The following is a 23,014-nucleotide window of genomic DNA, read 5'->3' as shown; positions in this document are numbered from 1 at the left end:
AGGAATAAATACAAATCTACTTGCCCAAGCCCAGTAACACTATGTTTTTCTGGAAACTAAGCATGGGTATACATTTATGTGGCTACTATTTGCACTAAATGGACTACAGTGTGTGAAGTACATCTGCCTCTAGTTAAAGTCAATGAAAGCTCTCAGACAGGATTTTTTCATAGATTGTCTGAGTAAGGATCTCATCCTTTGTCCCGGTCCTTTTTTTTCCCCCAGACATTCTGGAAAGAATACTCGGCATTCAGAATACAAAACTGTTGTTTTAGGAAGATTGCGAGTTTCCACTACTGGAAAGAAATTCTGATTAAATAAGGATGCCTTATGAGATAGCATAGTGTTATTAATTTCTGTATTAAATTTTCAGTGTTCAGATTGTGGTCTGTTAAACAGGTCTTGAAAAAAAACCTAAATTGGAGTGGGCTGGTTTCTTTTTGGCTAACAAATATGCTTACTCTGTTTCAGCTCAGAGAGTCATTTAAAGATCTGAAAAAGAAATTCAACAATTTGAAGTTCAACTATATGAAGAAAACTGAAAAAGCTCGAAATTTGAAAGTACTTAAAATACAGATTCAACAAGTTGATACATATGCAGAAAAAATACAGGTAATATTAGAAATTTTAGTCTTAGTGAAGGCTTCACTGACTGAATTGCTGCAGCCTGTGACAAGCAGATCAGAGGAGATGCAAAATGTGTTTCAAGCTTCTCTATTACTCAGCATTATATCTTTTCCTGACAGTCACTGACTGGGACTCTTTTCATTGTTCTGTTCCTTTTATTTTTCCATTTCCTTCAGTGAAATGATCTTATCTCAATTCCTAACTTCTCTGCCTTCACTCCTTTTATCCTCCATTATTTTTCTATTTACTTTTTTATTGTTGCTTCTCTTCCTTCACAGTATGTAACCTAGCCTTCACTCTTCTGAAAAAAAAAAACAAACAACAAAATAAACCAAATATCCCATCAAAATAAATAAATAGTAAATGTGCACATATTCCTTCTTACATCCAGCTACTTTCTTGTCATTCTTGTTTCATCATGTGAGTCTTCAGAACCTTTTTCTGCATCCATTTGCATCACTTGTAAAACAGCTAACACAACGAAGTCTTGATCAACTGTCAAGATCAGTGTTCCCAGGTTATGAAATATGTAAATGTATGTATGTATATCATCTTATTTTAAAACTTACAGGTCATTTTTACACCAGACATCATGAAGTACTAGTATGAATCCTTCTTCCCATTGGCCGTTGGGATTATGCTAGATTGTCACTGATGTTGCTTACATCAGATTCTTAAGCAGTATGTTAATATTCTAGGACATAAATAACTGTGGTGCTTAAATTGACTTCTATTTAGTCAAAGACTCCAAAGGCTTAGTAGTATTTTTTCTTTTCTTATTAAAGTTATTTTGTTTAAGATCCCATGTTTTATTACTGCAGATAATTGTTTGTTTTTAAGCTGAAAAATGTAACTCAATTCCACCTTTAATAGATATAATTTACGTTGATTTTAGTCATCATTGTAGAGGCCCTCCAGTTTCCTTTTGATTTTTGAAAACGCAACTTATACTTGTAATTTTTGAAACACAGGACAGAAAATAGGTTTGTGTGGTTTTTCCCATGTCTTGTCTTTTTATTTCTAAAAATTTTTTTGTTGCAGTATTTAACAGTGCTACTTCTTTTAAACAGATTCTTAAAAAAAAGATGGATAATTTAGAGAAGTCAGTCATTGGCTCCGTAGCAAATGAACCTAATGCTAAAGTTAGAGTCCTCTTGGAGCCAATCAGTGACTTACAAAAACAGCTGAGTGACTTCAGCAGAGTTGTGGAGGATTACAAGCAAAATCTGGATCTCGTGGAGCATCTGCAACAGATGATGGAAGAGGTACTAGTAAACCGGAGATCCTCACTGTGACTGTAATAATGATCCAGGACTGGGATAAATAAAAGTGCTTATAAATCCTTCAGGCAAAAACTGTGGCTCCCAGAAGTAGTAGATTGGTAAAAATCTGTATCTTCTATTTTTTCTTTGTAACTTTGTGTAGAAAGGCAGGAAAAAAACATGCAACACGACTGTATTCTTGTACTAGTATGCATACAACTGAGGTCTCCACCTCCATATGACTTTCATAGTAATTCAGCATATCTATGATCATACTTATCATGCTCATTTTCTCTAAATACATTCTGAGGCAACACAGAAAGTACCACAAGGCCCTCTCTGATACCTGTCAAACCAGAGTCAAGTTATCACAATACCCACTTTGTTAATTGTCAGGAAGAGCTGTCTGTGTGGTGTGTAGTTCTGGAACTGAAATATAAGATATTCAGTTCCTTAAATGCAACACACATATATATATATATATATTTTTTTTTAATAAAGTCTTAAGTATATGGGTTGTTTTTTTTCTGAACTCTGGTCTTTTTGGAGACTTCTGTAACTTTATTTTAATATGTCTGAGGACTGCCTGATGTGTTGCCTTTTGTTAAAAGAAAAAGATTGCAACAGTATTTTCCCTCTCAGCACATTATGTTGGTACATCTGCTGTGAGGCAAGCACATTCCTGTCATCATTGTTTATTTTTAGAAATAACACAGTTCATATCTCCAAAGTGATCTAAATGCATGACAAATAAATTACCTTAATGATGGATCATAACACTAAAATTTTTTTAAAAGATGTTTTCAGTGTCCAGTGATCTGATCAATGTGTCATTTCATATATCCTTAGCAAGGCGATTTGTTACCATTTTGTTGTGAATTTACATTTTTAAACTACCCCCTTACTTTGAGGGAAATAAATTATTTCCTAGAGCCAAAATTGCGTTTTTGTTTGGGTTTGTTTTTTTTTAAAGTTAGTATAAAGTACCACCTTTTACACAAGAGTTTTCTTTCAGCAAATAAGCACAGTCTTAAATACTGACTTTAAAGACAGTTAAAAATGGTGATTATTTGCTGCTTGCTGTAATGATGCAATACAGATGATACTGAGTGAACACCAGGTTCTATCCTCCTCTGAGTATCTTTAACCAAAAATGTTTGAGTATGTTTTAAAGCCCATTCTTGTCAGTAGACTGATTCCTAACAACTTTAATGGTTGCTGAGACCAAAAATCCTATTTGTTAGTAGACTAAATCTAAGCAACATTGCTGCCCTTACAGAGATATAGCTGTGACCATGATAGGAATTTTGTGAAATTAGTATAATTTTAAAATTAGGTGGAAAGAATGCAGAAATAAAGCATATGTTTGCGGAACCATTAACTGATAAACCTCACCATGGTTGTAAGATGAGCATAGATCTAGTGTTTAAAGAAAAATTAACAGCTGTTAATATTTAAAGCGGCATTGGTATGGAACAAACGTTTTTGAGCTTAAATGAAAATTGGAAATTTTAAGACATACTGTATGCCAATCACTATAGAAAGTCTCAGAATAGTCCAGGCTATTCTACAAAAATTGAACTACTGATGATAATTCATTATAATGGAGTGTTTTTATCCCTCAGTGTCAGTTTTGGTTTGAAGATGTGAGTGCAACTGTCGTTAGAGTTGGCAAGTATTCTGCAGAATGCAAAACAAGAGAAGCAATAGAGAGTCTTTACAAGCAATTCAATAAGTTTATTGAGCCTGCAGTGCCTCAACAAGAAGAAAAAATTCAGCAGATTATAGACCTCGCTGAACTGTTATATGGTGAGGAGCTGTCTGGTAATGTACTGTGGGGGAAAAAAAACCAAAACAATAACTTAGGGCAGGAGGAAGCAGATTCCTAGATTTGTTGTTGTTAAGGAGAAAATCTCATGAAGTTTAAAAAACAAATGTTGTTTTAAAGTATTAACTGGAAGAGGTGAAGGATTTCAGAACATATTTTAAAAATAAAAGTATGAAAGTACTCAACAGTCTGGTAGTTACTTGATTTTCTGTATACAGCCTGAGTTCACCTTGAAATCAAAGTGTGAATGTCCTTGTAATATTTATGAACTTGAATTTAAGACTTTTTATGGCTTATGCTATCTCATAACAGGCAAGCCTCTGGAGTCAAAGTATATTACAGTGATATACCTCAGTGCTGAGTGAATTTTTTACATTAACACTGTGAATAACTACTGGTATTTGACAACTGTCATAAGCATTTTATTAGCAAAAAAATGTAGATTATTATGTAAATACTGTATTTGCAACTCGTAATGTTTATATACTTGTTGAAATAATTTTATCCAAAGATAAGGTGACCATACAAATCTGCAGAGATATGATGTAGAGTATCAGTTCTGAAAAAAATTTCAACAGAGTCAAACTGTGCTTTTAAATTCCTCTAATTTAGTGGGTTTTTTTTTTGTTTGGTTTTTTTTGTTTTTTGTTTTTTGTTTTTTTTTTTTCAACCTTCTCAATATTTTAAACATTCCTATCTGTAGGAAAGGAGCTGACAGAATTGATTCTTGACACCAACCGATTAGGATCACTGGGAGAGAGAAGCTGCTATGTTTTTTTTTTAAGTCGTTACCTAGGAAAAAGCTTCTCCGTCCTGCCTTCGTTTGGTATTTCTTATAACCGGGATCTAAGTGCCTCCCAGTTGTATAAGGCATTACTTTACTAGGTCAGGAGATACTTTACTAGGTCAGCATCTTTTAAAGCAGTATCGCTAACCAGATAGAAGTAATTTACTTCAAGAAGCCTAGCAGAAGACATGCAGTTACTATGAGGCTGCATCTGAAGTAAGCTAGTAAAAGGTAGGAAAGCACATTGCTGTGAATCACAAAACTCCTTCAGCAAAACAAAACACAAAGAGATGTAATTATGGAAGTATATTGGGGTTACAGAGAACATTGACTGTTACACATCTGTTTGAGATACTCTGTTTTACTTTCATGTTATTTTACCTTTGTAGGTATTGAAGAAGGAAAGAAGTATGTTGAAAAAGCAGTGTTGAAGTACAAGGAAATAATTAATTCTATTGATGAGTTGTGTAGATCTCTGAGAGAACTTAAGGAGCTTAAGGTATTTTTTTTTTTTTTTTTTTTTTTTTTTTTTAAATCTGTAGGGTATGTTGTATCTGCATCAACTTATCGGGCTTAGTGTCTGAATCAGTACTTTGAACTGAGGATCATGTATGGTAGCATGAAACATTTCTTAATTGTACATTTTTCCATTACCTTAGGTAATAATTGTAATGCATCAATGAAGTGCTGCTTCTTTGTACGTGAAACATTTCTCCTAGGTTCCTTTTTCTCAACTTCTTTCAGAACCGTTACTGCATTCAAGTAATCTTCAGGGTAAAACATCAGAATTTATTTGAGGATCTAGGCAAATCATTTATTTCACATTTCTTCTTTCCTTGGTACTATAATATAGATGCTAGATCTATAAAATGCCAAACAACCCAGCTTCACACCCTATTGGAAAAATCATCCCCAGAATAAGTTGCTTTGTAATTTTAATTAGAAAAGCATGGCTTATAACATAGATGTTAGAGAACAACATTTTTAGTTTCATATTCTGATAAGATTCTTAAAGTGCAATTAAGTATAATGTATCAACTGGGGAGGAATTATGGAAGACATCTGAGATGGCTAGATTTCTGTAATAAAGACTGCATCTCCTCCAGCCCCACTCTCAAAGTAATACATCAAAAAATCTCCTACATGCAGCAATAGCTGATGGGTTAATTCTTGGGGTGAAGTTGGAAGAGTTAAGATGCTTAAATATCCTACTTTTGTTGATGTTGAATGTTGTTTTCAAATTATCCGTTAATAGACTTAAACACACTAAGAGATGCCAAAAATACAAATTAGTTCCAAAAGTCATTAGATGAATGGAAGGAAGACTTTGCTTTGCACCATGCTACCATAAAGAAACTTCAATATAAAAGACAATTATGTTTCTCAAAGTTCTTCTTCCAATCTTTGTGTTACATAAATGTTGTTTGCAGGACAGCAGCCCCAGGTTCTGTCACAACTGAGCTTGAACTTTTGATCTTGATTATTTTTGCTAGCTCAACATAATATGAATCTCTCCAAGAGAACTGGAATTTAAAAATCATTGTAATATTTTACTTTGACTAATTTTTCTAATTGTGAAGTTATCTATCTTTAACAGAGTTTTTTTTTTTTGAGAATATTTTTTTCAAGACTGTTCATAAACTATTTACTGATTACTTCAATCTTTAATTTAGATAATTCCTTTTTAAAAGTCAGTCAGAAGGAATATTATTTAAAAAATGAATTTTCTGCAATGGAGAGTAGTTCTGCAACTTCTTTCAAATGAAAGTTATTTTTTTATCATATGTAGTATTCTGAGATTTTAAAACTAACGTTCTTATTGAACATTTCCGGAATATTTCAGTAGTTGATGTCTGTATCTTAAGAATAAATTATTTGTCAAATTATCTACACAAAGAGGTGCCATAAATATGGAATGCCATGACTGTGCATTCAGTTTCACTTCCTGTCATTTTTAAAGCATAACAAATAAAAGGTAAATGTATTGCACAATCTTTCCTGATTTCACATGGCTGTTGAATGTCAGAGGAAAACAACCCTTAGATTTTTCAAGTGCAAAATTAAAAACTACTTTTTCTTCATAAAAATATAGATTGAACAGATCATACATATTTTTTCAGTTGTTTAATGATAGGATGGAAAGTTAATAATGCACCACTTTCTTATAAGACCTTATTTAGGACGGTAACTTTTGATTGGACAGCTAAAGATGTGAAATGCACAAAACTAAAATTTTCGTTTTCCTTATGCTGTGCTACTGTGATGTTCTTTGAAATCTGTAAATTTCTTCAATGACAATTTTAAAGAATTCATGAAGTCTTAATAAAATACAGTATAGTTGTTCAGATCTCTGTTATGTAAGTACTTTGTAAACAGTTGTGCAGTCTTTGAGGCTTAAGCTAGAGATAAGTATTAGCCAAAGAGAACAGTAAAACGTAGCTGATCTGAAGTACAGTACTACATTCAGATTGTCCAGGTGGCAAGTTGAAGTAGGGAGGAAAGCAAGAACAAATGCAAATTCTGCTTGGTTATGTTTTATGCTTAGAACACATTCTCCCCTTTCCACCTTTTAGACAAATAGAACATTATAGAGACTCACAAATATTTTTCTTCTTCCCTAGAACTGTGTTCCTGAAATCCTGACTTTTTTTTTTCCAGATTGTTGTTTATCTTCTTATTTTCCTAATAGTGTACTGCTGTGTACAAATTGGTTAATATTCCTCAGATTCTTGGCCAACCACTTGAGTTCTTCAGTCTCTGGTGTTCTATACTTTCCCTGCCTTAGAAAAGATCGCCTCAGCTTTGAAAAATGTTGTCTTTGCCTGTCCAGGAGTGAATGAATCAGGTTTTGCTGCATATTTTTTGCAACAAGCAATTTACACCTGTGCTGATGACAGGTTTTAGATAAGATTTCACTTATTTTTTTTTTTTGTCTACTCTGTTGTACAGAGTGTAAGTCAGTGTGTAGTTAAAAATTGTGTAGTTAAAAATTGCTGTCTTCTATTGTGCATAAGCTTACTTAATTTTCTGTTCACATGGCAGAAAGATGAGTTTTCTGATGAGTTGGTTAGTGTTCAAAATGAAAAAAATGGTCAAGAAGCATGCAAGGCTGTTATTAAAGACAAAGCAGAGGAACAAAAGCAGCAGGTTAGTTGTTGGTTGTTTTGGTTTTTGGTTTGTTTTTTGGTTTTGTTTTTTTTTGTTTTTTGTTTTTTGGTTTTTTTTAAAGCTCTGTTTCTTAAAAGGGTTTGTGCATTGCTGGGAAGTTTATTGCTTTTCAGTCTTGAAGCCTCCCTTAAGATGGGTGTTATCAGCATAGTCTTGGTCATTTCTCTTTCATTTTTTAAAGTTACTCTTTTGCCTTCTATCCAATCAACATATTCTTCCTTATTTTTATTATTTTAGCCTTCTTTTTACTTGCCTATGTATCTATTTTTCTTTTATAAAATAATAATATTTTAATAATATTTTACCAATTTTCCTTTGGTCTTATTGCCACAGTACTCTTAACGCAGACATCCTCTTTGTCACCATTCCTTCTTCCTCAAAGGAGAACACATTCTTCTGTCTCCTTTATAATAAGATGTAAGAGAATACAGGAAGTAATAGAGGAAACTGCTGCTAGTATTTCCCAGAGCCTTAATGTTCATATAACCCCTAGAGACAAGCTATGAAAGTATTCAATTTAAAAGTAATATGTTATGAGAGAAGCCTCATAGTTCAGAATTCAGATGAAGTAATTGTGGAAATTATGATGCTTTGTTCAATCAATAAGGACTTCATCAGGAAAAATAAGGTATTTGTAAACATTTTTCTTTCAGATGGCATCAGGTAAATTGCTTACAAATTCAGAAAGCATTACTGAGAAGAGAAGCAATACTCTATCTCCTACCAAAACTAAACAGGTATCTGCTGTTCACGGTTTATTTTTTTTTTTTTGTTGGGTTTTTTTTAAATCAAATTGTTGGGCATTATTGTGTACTCTCAAAGGAATTTTACTCATTAATTTGTTGCTGCTCAGAAGTGATGGATATTGTTCTAGATTGGTGGGCTTTGATTGTCTTATTTACAGTACTACAAACATCCAGTGCAGAACAAGCACAGAATTGCTTCACTTTTGCAACAGTGTGAATAACAGGAAAGCAGTCATGTCAAAACAATAATGGAACACAACTACAGCTGTTAGCAGTTCAGTATGACATCATGTCACAGATAATCTGCTGTACTGTTGGTAAGACACTATACATCACATAAATAACAACTCAGCATCAAATAGTCCTTCAGCCTTACCTCAAAACACTTAAGTTACATGTCCATTGCCAAAATTCCAAAAGTTCCAAAGTATGAATTGCACATTGGCGACAATGCACAAAAGGAATTTAGACAGTGAAAGATTTGCTATACATTTAGAATGATAAAAATCCTAGCAATTATGTTTTGTTTATGGATATACAGTAAGTGAATATGAAAGGTTCCAAATTGTCAATGAATAAACGTAGTTTTAGAAATACAGGCAGTACAAAACCAGACCTATGTTTTATGAGATTAATTCCTTTATCTTAAAGAATATTTTTAAGCCTTGGGATACTGGAAGTAAATGTAAAGAATTTACTATGTGAAATATTCTAGTGAGTTGGTGTGGGTGGTAATACATTTAAGCCTTTAGGAAGGTAGGATACCTTGGTAATTGATTTAGAGCTCTAAAATTTCCATTTTGCAAGCTGATAACATACACCAATACTATAAGATGTTAAATTGTGATGTTTTGTAGAAATTAGACTAGTTATTAACATTCCCTTCAGTTCAATGTAGAATGTCTTGAAATCTGCTGATGAGCCAAAACTGAGCCTAATTAATTTTATTACCTCCGTTCCAAGTCAGTGGGAGTTTCACCATTGACTTGAAGCCCAGATTTCACTCCAAATTTAGTAGCTGTTCTAAAGAGCCACACTCAGGAGAATCGCATAAGCCAGCAGATGTCCGTAGCCCTATTTTCTGTTTTGCTAGGCCGCATCTTTGTCAGTCCTTGTCAGACAGTGCCTCCGCTGCAAAGAGGAGTATGTGAAATAGCAAATATCAGATGTGAAGTATGGTAACTATGACGCCTCCACCCTTTTCATCATGCCATGCTTCACTTAAAGAAGTAGCAGGTTCTTCTCACTAGAACTTTTCTGTCTTCCATTTCCATCCTTTCTGAGGAAAGACCTGGCCCATCCCTAGCCCCTCATGTAGTGGGCCAGCAATCTCTAATTTTGTCTATACTTCTGCAAACTAGTTTTGCAGTATTAATTCACTTCAAAAATAAATATCACCATCTAAAGAGTGGCCTAAACATTCTCATGGCACATTCATCCTCTTGCTTCTTTGATCCCAGGTGGCCCACCAGGGTTGGAAGTCCTCATGCTGCCAAAGCCTGTCTGACAGCTTGCTCACTCATTGCCCGCCTGCCATTCTTTTCCCCAGCATTTTCCACAGGGTAGTTTTCCAGCAATATCTGAAATAACTCTGTTCAATTCTGTGGTCTCCACATGAGGTGACCATGAAGGTGACAAGACATCCCTGCACTAAGATCCTAGGTTAGTCACTGGAAGATTCCTATGTTGTTGTGGCCTTCCTGAAGTTACTCAAATGTATGCTACTTACACATAGACTCCTCATAAGACAGAATGGAACTGGACCATTGATTTCGTTTAGACAGCAGAGACTGGCTATTCAGAAATTTTGACCTATATTTTTTTTTAAATACACTTGCTCAGAATTTAACACTCTAAAGATTTTTTTCAACTTCTTAACATTTAATCAGATTTGATTTGTTAAATTTGTTAGCGCAAGTCAGACCGAAATATCCAGAATTTGCTACTGATGTGCCTATCAAAGCTTCATTTAAGAAAGATTTGCAAATTTGGTCAGCCTTAAAACTGAGAGTTACTTAGAACAATGCTGGTAAGGGTAAAAGAGCTGGGTGATAGTCAGATTTGCAAACCCTAGAAAAATACATTGTATGTCAGTGTATTGGAATTAACCCTTAAAAATAACAACTTCTTAGGAATAGTTTAGAATTGGAACGTCCCTCAAAAAATTAAATGGATGCAGAAGGAAGAAGTAACTCAGTATTTATTGTTTTCTGAGTAATTGGAAAGGGGAAAAATTGACACATTTCACCAAATTGGAAGTAAATTATAGTTTATCATGTTTATATCTGTGATATATTCATACTGAAAGACACTTTGGGGGGGTCAGTGTTCATCAAGGGATGCTTGTGGAAAACACATCTCATACCCAAACTTGAACTTCATCTTACAAATGAATTGAAATATTTAGTAAAATAGACGTAGTAAAATCCCAATTTTCTTTCAGGCATTCATTCCTGGATCTGGCATGAATCACATGGCTTTGAATTGACAAATGTATTAACTTGCAAAACTATCTATATTAAAACTACTATATCTACAGGACTAGGGTGCATGCAAGGCTCTATTGCTTCTTTTCAGTTTTATTTTGTTAATTTTATGCACTGATTATTAGGTTACACTTAGAGCAATAAAGAAAAAAGAAAGCTGAAATGAATGTGCTGCTGCACTTTTGTACTGGATATAGCCAAAGAGACCTGATTTGGAATGCGATGACATCCAGTGTATCACCCAGTTGATTTGAATGAACTGTTTACAGGTGACAGAAACATGGTTTAGTAGATTACATGTTTTTATATGGAACTCAACAACAAGATAATAGCATGAAAACATTATAAATACCTTTGCAGAAAGCTCTGGCACAAATGAAATAGTCCTGAATATGTGATTAGACATTTATAAAAAAAATCAAGAGGCAAAGAAGTAATTAATAAATTGGATAGTGTCTTTGATGCTTTGTGATTAAAATTAGTGCACTCGTGCCATATCCATTTTTTTCTGAAAAATGATGAGAGGGATTTTTTTTTTTTTTATTCTGGATCCAAGATAATATAAAAATAATTTTAACATTGTTTCTTTGTTAATGCTTGGACAAGATCTTGAAACAGCTGGCAAAAAATAAGGGAAAGAGAAAATTCTTAAAAAAAAAATAATCTTAAAGATGTTGGTTTAATTCTGTAAATCTAGAACATAGAATCATAGAATGGTTAGGGTTGGAAGGGACCTTCAAAGGTCATCTAGTCCAACCCCCCTGCAAGGAGCAGGGACATCCCTGACTAGATCAGGTTGCTCAGAGCCTCATCCAGCCTGACCTTGAACGTTTCCAGGGATGGGGCCTCCACCACCTTTCTGGGCAACCTGTTCCAGTGTTCTATAACTCGCATCGTAAAAAATTTTTTCCTAATTTCTAATCTAAATCTACCCCCCTCTATTTTAAAACCATTACCTCTCATCCTAAAACCATTACCTCTCGTCCTAAAACCATTACTTCTCGTCCTACATGACTGGTTCAAGTACGAATGAAAGTCCAGTAACTTGGCTGTTAATATATTTTTATTGCTATGTGACTGTTTCCCATTTAGATATAATTAGGCCACCTCCTCCTCCACCTTCCCCTTGCAAATCCTCTTATAAACAGCCCTTACTGGAAATCCACAGATTGTCCTTGGTTTTTATAAAGAGATACTTTCAATTTTATTGTTACTGTTATGATAAATGCTTATGTATCATTATACTAGTATCTGCTAGAATCTATCCAAACAGTTCGAAATTCCAGTCAGCTGCTGGAAAATTTTCTGATGAATTATCCTTTTCCATGTATTTCTTCCTGCTTCTCCAAGTATGTTAAGCTTAATTAGAAGAAATATTTCAAATTTTGTTGTTAGCTTCTGCATGAAAATGGGGTGCATAGAATGATAACTCATTCTCTCTCTCTGTTTTTCTTTTTCTTCTTCTTTTCCTTCTCTTCTTTCCCCGCCTAATTTAAGGAGAGGAATAAATTGGCTGATATTCCAATTATCTGTCCAGCTGGCGAGGATCTTGTTTCACAGGATACAGAGCTGTCATCTTCAGCCAAAGAGGATAGTTTACAGACTGAGTTCCTGGCAGAAGAAATACTCTCCGCAGATGAATATGAGTGTATATCACCTGATGATATGTCTTTGCCACCGCTTTCTGAGACACCAGAATCCAACCTCTTACATTCTGAAACAGAGATAGAACAGCAGTGCTGTTGTAGTTCTCATAGTCTGCATGCCAGTTCCTGTAGCTTGCAAATGCAGAAAACCACTAGTATTAAAAAAGTGATGCAAGCATCTGGTCTCTTAACAAATTCTGCTTATGCTGATTCTGCAAATAATGCAATGGAAAGTCCATCAGATCAGTTTGAGAAGTTTTGTATCTCTTCAACAGATTCTGGTCCAAAAGTTAGAGCAGTATCTCCTTTGACTTGTAGCTTACAAGGAACGTCTGAAGCTAGCGCTGCTTCCTGCACTACAAATGCCAAACCAGTATATAGCATGATGAATGAAGTGTGCAAAACACACTTGCAACACCTTGAAGTTTGTCAAAGCATGTCAGAAACACAACAACAATTGCATGACTTGAATAACTGTACTAAAACACAGCACAGGCTGCATGCTTTGCCTGATGCATTCTCAGGTTTCGTGTTTCAATCAGACGCCACCAGAAGCTGTCAGAGGCAGATGGTCACCCGAGAAGAGATTAAAAGTTCATCAGAAAAGAACAGCATGGCCAGCCTAACTGGACAGGTGCCTAACTTCTCCCAGCTTCTGTCTAACAAAACCGTCATGGAAGGTTCTCCGGTAACTTTGGAAGTAGAAGTAACAGGATTCCCAGAGCCTACACTGACATGGTGGGTAGCTTATAATGAATAGTAGTAAATATAGCTATTAACAAGATGCCTTGAACCACTTATAATCAAATGAATTGATCTGTAGACTAGAATAAATGGCTTGTATCCTTTCTACTCCACACTACTGCATGATTCCCACCTTCAAAATTGCTGTTGACAATTAACCTACTTTGAAACAATTTCTCTGTACTTAACTTTATGAAAATGAGAGCATTAAAGTACTGCAAGCATATCCAATGTTTCTTGAGCAAATTCATCATATAGTTTTTATATTCTGGAATATGACATTCCACTTGTTCAGTAATTTCTTAAAACAAACGCACACTCCAGATTTATCATAAGTAAATTCACCTGCATTTTCTCCGGATCTTGGCACTATATATGGATGGACAGACACCATACACATGTGCGCATGCTAAAATATTTATATAGCCATTGCGTATACATAGAGACACACATTTATATATACGTGAGAGCCAGTTGTCGAAAATAGGAGAGAGATTACAGGTGAAAAAAACCCCTAAATGTCTACACTCAAAGAACCAACTTTATAGTATATATTTGTCTGCACTCTGTGAATTGCTCTGTGTCTAATTAGATTGCTTTATTTTGCATTTGTGAGAAATAGAAATGTAATATAAACATCTTTCAAGATTACTTTTTAAGAAATTCCCTACCAAAGGGAACAGGGACTTCAAAGAGGGGCAGGATATTTCAAGATTTTTGTAGTAGTCCTCTATGTGTTGGCATATTTTCCTAAAATTTTACCTCATTTGCCATTTCTCCTCTTTTTCCATTAGACTTTCACAATGGAGGCTTTTCTTTTGATGTATTAAAATTAGATATGCCTCTTGTTGGAAATGTTTTGATGTTATTATTATTACACGTGTAAAGAATGAGCTTTTAGTAAACTGAGTTCTTTCTATTGCACTGAGAAAAAAAACTGGACACTGCAACTTTTGTGGTCTACTGTGTTGGTATCAATAAAGATACTTTGTTTTAAATCCTGGTATTCTACACTCTGAGGATTATTGTTGGTTAAACAACCTTCCATTAGTTAGGTTAGCCGTCCATTAGTTTAGCTCAAAAATATATAGACTCGATACATTCTCTTAAAAAATAACAATCAATGGAAAGTATTTTGCGAATTATAAAATTATGAAAACAAAATTAAAAAAAGGAGTTATTGTAATTAAAAATTCATCAATACCATGTATTTTATACTGATGTAGACATTGGATATATATGTGGAAAAGCATTTCTGTGTTTGTGTTAAGCTAAATGTAACTTCTGCTGAACCATCATGAGGCAAGAGCAGCCAGAATTTTCCCTCGCTTCCAATATGTAAAACAGAAAGTTTTAAAACAATTTGAAAAACAATACATGGTGACAGATCCTCAAGTGTTGGAATATGACACCAGTTCTCTGAAATAACTTAAGATGCATTGTTCTGTCCTGTTTGGTGACTGGAACTAATCAAATGTTAAGTTGGCTGGAGTGGAGGAGCAGGTCCTTGACTGTTCTTTATGCTGAAGACACAAGTTCAGAAAGTTTGTATGTTGCTTATGCATCTTAAGAGGCTATTCATGAGTTGAATGTCTGACTCAATACCTTACTAGCAAAAATGTTTCAGCACAAAACTGAGGACCCAGGCCTTCATACTGCTCTCTCCAATACTGCAGTGAGATAATTGTGACTTGTCCATTGAAAAACATTTTCAGAACCACATTTTCTGTTCTTAGAAATGTATTATCCAGCAATTTTAATTGTTCTAGCATTAATCCATAATTACATGTAACTTTAAAACTGAGGAATGAGAGCATAGAAGTGAGCTCTACCTCTTGCTGTCAAAATACTGTTCTAGAGCTTGTCTGTGTTTGCGAAGTTCTGCTTGGCATATAGCGGTGTAAATCTGACTTGAAAATTGACTCTCTGCTTCAGGTACAAGAAAGGCCAGAAACTGACTGCAGATGAGCACTTAAAGCTTTTACAAAAGGAGACAAAGCATACTTTGTTCATTCAGAAGGTGTGTGAGAAAGATGCTGGCCTCTATGTTGTTCGGGCTAAAAACTTGAACGGCACTATCTCATCAAGTGCCATTCTCCACGTGAAAGGTAACAGGCCACCTATTACAAGAATAGACTGGGTAATGCTGTGTGTCATCTATGTTAGTATATCACTAATGTACTGGCTATTCACAAAATAAGTACAATATTGACTGCACTGGACTTAATTCTCACATGCTAAGAGAACATTAAATTTATTTTCTTACATTGCATCTCTCACAATCTGTACCAAACCACCTTTATGTCGCATTTGATATATTATTTCTTTAATACCAGCATTATGTGCTTAATTTCCTTTCTCATAGTGATGTTGGGATAAAAAGATTGCAAAGATGTTCTAGAATCTGAGGCAGAGTTTTGCTTTCTAAAATGTTGACATTACAAAGTGTTGGAAACATGTCAAGATAGACCCAGATAGAGTGCTCAGATCAAAGTATATTTTCTGATACACCTTTTTTTTGAGGGACCGTGGAGAGTGTTGAAATGTTTTTTAAATATCAAATGTATTATTTCCAACCACATTTTTCTCATGTGTTTTTTTTTAAAAAAAATATTTGTAGGATAAAGCTTCTTAGTGAAGAAACTGTACCATTCCTGATTGCACTGACATAGATCAGATTTAAATCGGTCTCAACCCAGCAGACAGTCTCTACAGGTGAAAGTTACAGTAGTTTCAACAGAGTTGTGGTCGACTACATGACAAAGATTTGATCCAGAATCATTAGGATTTGTGTAAGTGGACTTAGCGTACAGTAGACCAAAAACTCCAAATATTTACAAAATGAGACGTTCCAACATACCAATCTGCTTAGGTAGATTGATGCTTTCTCTGCTGTCTTATAAAATCAATGATATAAATATTTCTAATAATCCACTAAATTGTTAATGTAAGACAAGAAAGATAATAATTTATGAAGTGAGCATTTGTGCATGTTTAAAGTTTTTAACACACACTGATTTCAAACAGAATAAGCCAAATTGGAGAAACACTAAAAAGTGTATTCACACACACAAATCTGTTTTATTTCAGTCAAATAGAATTCTCCTGTAACTTCAAAGCAGTAAATCCAACCAGAACTTTGTTCACCTACATGTTGCATTTAATTCTCGACAAGGACAACTACAAATATTATTTTTTATTATACTATTAATTTGTTTAAATATTTGGTAACACTTACATAACTGTGCCTGTGGAATTTAATTTATAAATTCTCAAATGCAGTTTCATTCTTTAGCTCCAGTACTTGTTGTATTTGTACAGTCAAAACAATTGACAAACAGCTGCATGATTTTTCCTGCATCTTTGATTTGCAGCTTTCATATTACAGCTGTGTTGGTGTGGAAAATTTATAGAGAGGAAATATTTACTTTCTCTTGCATAATTTGCCAAAATGAAGTAAGCCTTTTACTGTGTAGCATGCTATGAGCAGAATATATATTGTAAATTGCTGGGGGTCAGTGAGACTGAAGACTGACATTTAGATACTTTCGCCCAATGACTGCAACTTTATTAAAATTCCTGTAACTTTGAAACAGGAGATGTTCTCAAGAGAATATTATAACCTCACAGCAATAGGAGAGGGAGCAGGAGGAGGAGGAGGTGGTAAGCGGATGAGGGAACAAAGTAAGGTCTAACTAAAATTGGTTAATTAACAGCTTTTTAAGTTCAGTCATCTCCTGAAAATGCGGATTCATAAGAATTCTCTCGGGTATAAAAATCACGTATTTTCCTAAAGTGTACTTTCAGTTTCACAGTAAAGCTAATTTTAATTATTATTACAATTTTGAATGTTTTCATTTTCATAGAAATGAAATTTGGTTTAGCCTTTTTGTGGCCTTGTGACTGTATGTATTATTGTTACAAACATACAGTGAAGAACATATGTGAGCAAGCTGACTTGCATAAGGGGTACATTAAGCAATATTGTGGTAAGAAAAAATCAAAATGCCTTTCCTACATGGTCTAAGTTTTTACCTGCTGCAGAGCTGCCAGTGTTTGATAACTTTATCCTGTTCATAACAGTCCTTTTCTTTTTGAAAATTAGTCTTTAGGTGATGACTGCCCTTCAGTCCTCTGTTTTTACTGAGAGTTGGCATTATTCAAAAATTAAAAGTAATCATGGATACTCTTTTAACTTTTTTTTTTCTGCTTTTCTAAGTAACATTATCTAATATTCAGGTCACTTCTTCAGGTATTTTTGCCTTCAGTATTGAGGCATATTTGTAAACGCACACAAAAAACCTAGGAGTGAAAGTAGAGATGTTCTGTTTCCTCTTCTGCCTTGCCTCTGCCAGAGTTAGGCTTGTCATAGGCTTGTGACAGAAAGACGCATTGTAGCTCTATAGATGCTGGGCTCAAAGCTGCATCTCTGTTTTAATTTTTGTGGATCCTTCATCTTGAAGACTACAGAAAGTTCAGTGCTAGAATGATCATTGTTCTGTCTATTTTATATGGCTAGTGTGCGAGTTCAGAGACATGTATCTGACCTTTTTTGGTTGGAGGAGAGCCATTTGTTGAGCAAAACAACACTGTGAGGTGAGTCTCTGTCCTTCAGAAAGCAAGACTAGATCTAGGATTCCAGCCCTGCTTGTAAATAGTTGTCCCAAACTCACATGTTCTTCTATTAAAGCAGGAGAAAAAGATGCGAACTTTTAATCACGTTATAGAGTAGGAACTGGAGGTAGCTTGGATCTAGACTTGTAGGTGGATCTGATTGCTTGCTGGCATTTACAGAGACTGCTCACTATTTATGATAATCAGCTCTACAAGTTAAGAAGGCAACAAATAGACACAGAACTACTGGGTGAATGTATAGAGATTATGGGAACAAATTCCAAATTATTTCCCCTCCCTCATAACACTTCCTGATGTACATCTAGGCTACTAGGGTATTACAAGGGAGTAGCCATGCAGACCTTCTCCCTAATACACATTTGAATTAAATCTGTTTGTTAACTTCATTTAGTTAACTTCAGAACAAGAGGGGAGAGATCTGTTACTTGCTTTACCTGAGATTTGACAGCCAGAATACAAAGACAGTTTACAAAATTATGTTAGAGTAAGAGATGCAACTTTGGATCCAAGTGGGATTTATTCTGCCTTTTTATTAATATTATTTAGAAGCTTGGCAGTGATGTAGCTTTTTGTTTGAGCTTGGCTCACACTCCCGTTTCCAAGTATAACAAGAAGGACTGTCATCATTCCTCCAAGAGAGAAAGAGTTAAGAAGAAGCCTCAGAGAGAGTAAATTTTATTCCAGCGTTTATAAATCCATGCTGCGTATGACTATGAACAAGCATATTATGGCTTTAATAAAATTCTGAGTATGCATCGCTCTGTGTATATCTCATCAAATATATTTAAGTTTTGCTCCCTTCACAGAAAAACATTTAAAATCAATACAATGCTGATATTTTTCTTCTGGATTACAGTTTAAATAGTTCATGAAATGACCCTTGTTGCTGAAGTTTGTATTTTCCTTATATATTTTTCTCTTTTCATCATATTTTGTTATTGGTAGTTCACATATGCAACAAGGCATAAAAGTAGTTTGTCTTAATGGAATTTTTCAAGGCATTGCTGTTTGAGAATTGATTTAGGACTGTATGCTCCTGGAAGGCTTTCCAGATGAGGAAGCTGTATTTACATGATGCCCCTGTAACTGTTCACTGTTACCATGTGATGTTGAAACCACATGCACCCATACTCAATTTCATTGGCTGGAGAAGGATGTTTTAAAGCCACTTCTATCTAGAAAGTCACTAAAAGAAAGCTACCATCTCCCAACAAAACTACAAAAGCAGAATTGTAGTGAAATGCCACACTTGATGAGGTTAACGCTCGTTTTCCAGGTTGAACCATAAATGCCTATTGTAACTGACAAATTATGTAGCCCAGATTTCAACAGAGCCTCACAGAAAAAAAAAGATGTCAACTGTGATCTTATTTCCAGCTGTGCCAAGACAAAACAAAATTATTCCACTGGGGAAGGGTAGATTAATGCAGTGTTCTTTGTGCACCCTAATTAAAATTATATGGGTCTAAAGCTTATATGGAAGATCCCAATAGATTGCCTGTCACTTGGGGAAGCCAGCTGCCTTTAAGGAAAGTGAGCCTCAGCTGAAGGTGGCTTATGATCTGCTCCTGTGCCAATGCATTAACTTTCATTTTTACTCAAACCTGTTATCTGTCAAAAGTAAGCTTCCTACTAGTGGATTAAATCCTGGTATTGAGTTACTATTTAAATATTAAATAAGATCTTTTGAGTTTGACTTGTGAGAAGAAAGTGAGATGCAAATGAGTGCAACTTTTAAAATCTAAGTACATTATTATTTTCAGGAATACACACAAGTATGGCATTCATGCTATTGCTATATAATAGACACTGTGAAATAAAAAAAGGTCAAAACACACCTTGTTGCTTCTGAGAACGTTGTCATTTTTGCATAGTCAGACTTTATAATTATTATATGCAAAAAGGTATCAGTACAAGGCCAGAAATTGCCTTAGCCTATCTGTAGATTTTAATAAACCATTGTAGAAGTACATAATCCCTTCGTTAATGAAAGCTTTCCTCTGAGAATCTGAACATTTCTGTGAATTTTAGATTAACAAAACTTGATTTTGTGAGTATGGTATTGCATTTACTTTAAATCAGGAATAATTTTAAACGCATAGTTTTTAATGAGCTTGTGGATACCAGCCACATTAACTGCTGCAAGAAACAAGATTTTTAAAAGGCAGAGAGATTAGACATACCAGATACACAGCAGGATACTGGAAGTCTCCTGTTTTTAATGCTTTGCTTTGTAAACAAAGGTGTAATCAATGCTGATTGCTGCTGTGTTGGCAGTCTAGGTTTAAATGCTCTTTATTTAAGGAATGCCCAAAAAATTCTACTGGAAAATTCCTGCTGTTTTCTGTTCAGATAATATTAAGTAAAGGAGTCACAGTGATGTCGTCTTATGGTACACTAATACTTTCTGAAAGAAAACCACACTAATTCTCTTTCAGCAATAATTTCAATGTAATTCTTCCCCTCCCCTCCTTTTTTTTTTTTTTTTAAATAGTTCATGTTGTGCATGCTTACTTCCTCCTTCTTTTAACTGTAATGTAGAAGCAAGGAGTACATGTAGATGTTTTCTGTTGTTCTGATTCTGCTACTTTCTTGTTTTACAGTGCTAAGTTCCCCTCATCACGGTAACAGTTTTGAACCCATATTACTCCAAGGCCCCAAAATGTTTACATCTTACTGATTGCTCTCTTTAGGATCAGATTTAAATCTCAGTCTTTCTAGCCTTGCAACAAAAATATTATACTTAGGCACATTTCTAACCCAACCTCCCTTCTTCCTTCCCATATGAAGACATCTATTAAGAAAGTGGTGAATGAGATTGCCTGGCTACAATATGTGGAGTTGTGTGAAAGGGCTATTTACACAAGGTGTATACGTTTGGAGGGGAAAGGGATTAATTATTTTCATTTTTTGAGAGAAACAGCCTGTTTGAGGGCCCAAGTGTGAGTCAGTAGGCAAAGGGAGGAAGAGGCATTCCCCTGGCTGGCTTTGGATCAGATGTAGCTGGAGCTGCAACGGAGAAGGCGGCTTCCTCTCACATGACTGATAAGGTATGCTTATTTCTGGATCTTTCTCTGGAGACTTTGCTAGGGTAAGCTAGTAAATTTTGTGTATGTCTGTCTTTTGTGGATCAGAGGAGCTGTGTCTTTAAAATTTACTTCTCAGACTTCCTTTAGTGAGACTTTAATGTGATATTCAAGAAGACTGGAGCTCTGGTTCATGGATATTTCAGATCAATTGGGTCATGAGACCTACTTGGCATTCCTTAATAAAATTCCTTCTGATTGCATTAGGAGATTGACTAAGACAAAATCTCTAAATAGTAAGGTGCAGCGTCTTTAAATTTAGAGTAATGCTGAGCAAATCCAAAGTCTCTGAGCCATGTAGTGTGAATCTCAGTTTAGCCCGAATTTTTAGAGATGACGGGGGAAGTTGATAAACTTGTTAATATCACATTTCAAGACAACAGAGATTGGAAATCATATGCCCAGGGTAAATAGATTAACTGTGAAGCAAAGTAGTAAACAATGGCTGCTGAAAACAATTTGGCTGGACATGGTATTACCTGTGTGTGAGAAGGACTTTGGGCAGTGGTGAAAGCTGTGTGATAAAGCCACATGCAGGTGATCTCTCCACCTGCAGTTTTTGCATTGCTTCAGATTGCAGAGTTATCCTTGCTGGTTCCCTACTCTGCAGCAGAATTCTACTGTTTTCTACAAAGAACTTATGTAATATTTAATATCTGACAAACTTTTTATCTGAAGCCATTGGGGTGGGATTTCAGTACCACTGACTGCCTGAAAGATTTTCTCTCCACAATGCAAGAAAAAAAGATCTGTTCCTTCTAACCTTTGTGATTCACAGGATGTCCATCCAATACCCAGTTTTTAATTGACAAGTTGTCTTAGCTTATTCTGACATTTCATTATGATCTACTGGGAAACCATTGGTGAAATATAACCATCCATTCTTTTTTGAAGGTTGCTGTCAGAGGATGAACTCTTTTACGGCAGACTTTATTTTCCCTGTTGAGTTCCAGCCTGTGCCTTAAAGAGTTGTAGTAACTGTCACTTCATGGTTTTCTTTGCACACACTTTTCCTTTTGGTCTCTAGAAACTGGTCATTTTAGGTTTTATGTTCTGCTGACTTACTGATACAAAATCAAGATGTGATCTGATCATTATCACCATTCCACTTGAATGATTTTTTTTTTTTTTTTTGAATGGTAAAAACCATCCTAGTATGAGATGCAACCTGGCTTCACAAGGTGTAATACAAACCACACAAGGAATGGAATCCAGCCAAAAATACCCCAAGGAGTTGCTGATGTTGCTTAACATTTTCCACTGGAATACAAGCTAATCATGTGCTGTTCGTGACTTATTGCCAGCTGCGTGCAAAGAGCAGGCAGGGATGCAAGCTTGGTTCTCTTGCTTGAAGTGAAGCTGCGGATTCCAAATTTCTGTGTTTCAGGTGTATGCAATGCAATGGTGGTGGCAGCTTGTGCATGCTAGCTTTCAACAGCTAAAGAACTGAGATGTTTGAGCTGCTGGGATGAGCTAATACGGACCTTAGGTTAGAGAGTGAAACTCATACTTCTGCTCTATATTGTGGTCTCAGTGCTACAGTATATGGGAAGAATGTAAAAGTAGGTAAGCTTGAAAGCTTATCAGAAGTAAGAGCTCACCTAAGCAGTGGATTTATTAAAACAGAGTGAAAATGTCTGCCTCACCATGGTGACAGTTGTACATTTGGAAAAAAAAGCCTCGGCCTCGGGCTTAGAGGTTACTGTGCACCTTTGTCAGATACGCTGATTTTTGTTTTACAATAGCATAAAGAAAAAATTTTGTCCTAAAACAGTGGAGTAATGTTGATGTAGTTGAGAGTGGTTTCAACCTCTGTTATTTACCACACATTTCAGTAACTTTCAGTTTCTGAGAAGGCCAGTGATTACTTTTGTAAAATATTATGGACACATGGTACAACTTATAGGAAAGGGGAACAAGAAGACATTCTTTATGCGATAGGAATGCAAAACGTTCTTTTTTTTTTTTTTTTTTTTTTGGCGGTATATGTCTTTGTGTG

General features: G+C 35.1%; 1 protein-coding gene across 1 annotated transcript in view; it reads left to right on the top strand.

Annotated features, from left to right (window-relative positions):
• CCDC141 (coiled-coil domain containing 141) overlaps positions 1-23,014 on the top strand; it is an 88,600-nt gene that overhangs the window by 61,921 nt on the left and 3,665 nt on the right. The window contains exons 18-25 of the mRNA XM_086750861.1: positions 472-612; positions 1,698-1,892; positions 3,515-3,698; positions 4,894-5,003; positions 7,547-7,651; positions 8,326-8,409; positions 12,402-13,288; positions 15,230-15,402. Of these exons, the coding sequence (XP_086606987.1) occupies positions 472-612; positions 1,698-1,892; positions 3,515-3,698; positions 4,894-5,003; positions 7,547-7,651; positions 8,326-8,409; positions 12,402-13,288; positions 15,230-15,402 (1,879 nt within the window). The remainder of the gene's footprint in view (positions 1-471; positions 613-1,697; positions 1,893-3,514; positions 3,699-4,893; positions 5,004-7,546; positions 7,652-8,325; positions 8,410-12,401; positions 13,289-15,229; positions 15,403-23,014) is intronic.

Source organism: Chlamydotis macqueenii, chromosome 6 (genome assembly GCF_036417535.1).
Source record: "Chlamydotis macqueenii isolate bChlMac1 chromosome 6, bChlMac1.mat, whole genome shotgun sequence".
Classification (NCBI taxonomy): domain Eukaryota; kingdom Metazoa; phylum Chordata; class Aves; order Otidiformes; family Otididae; genus Chlamydotis; species Chlamydotis macqueenii.
This window is presented reverse-complemented; position numbering and strand designations above follow the sequence as displayed.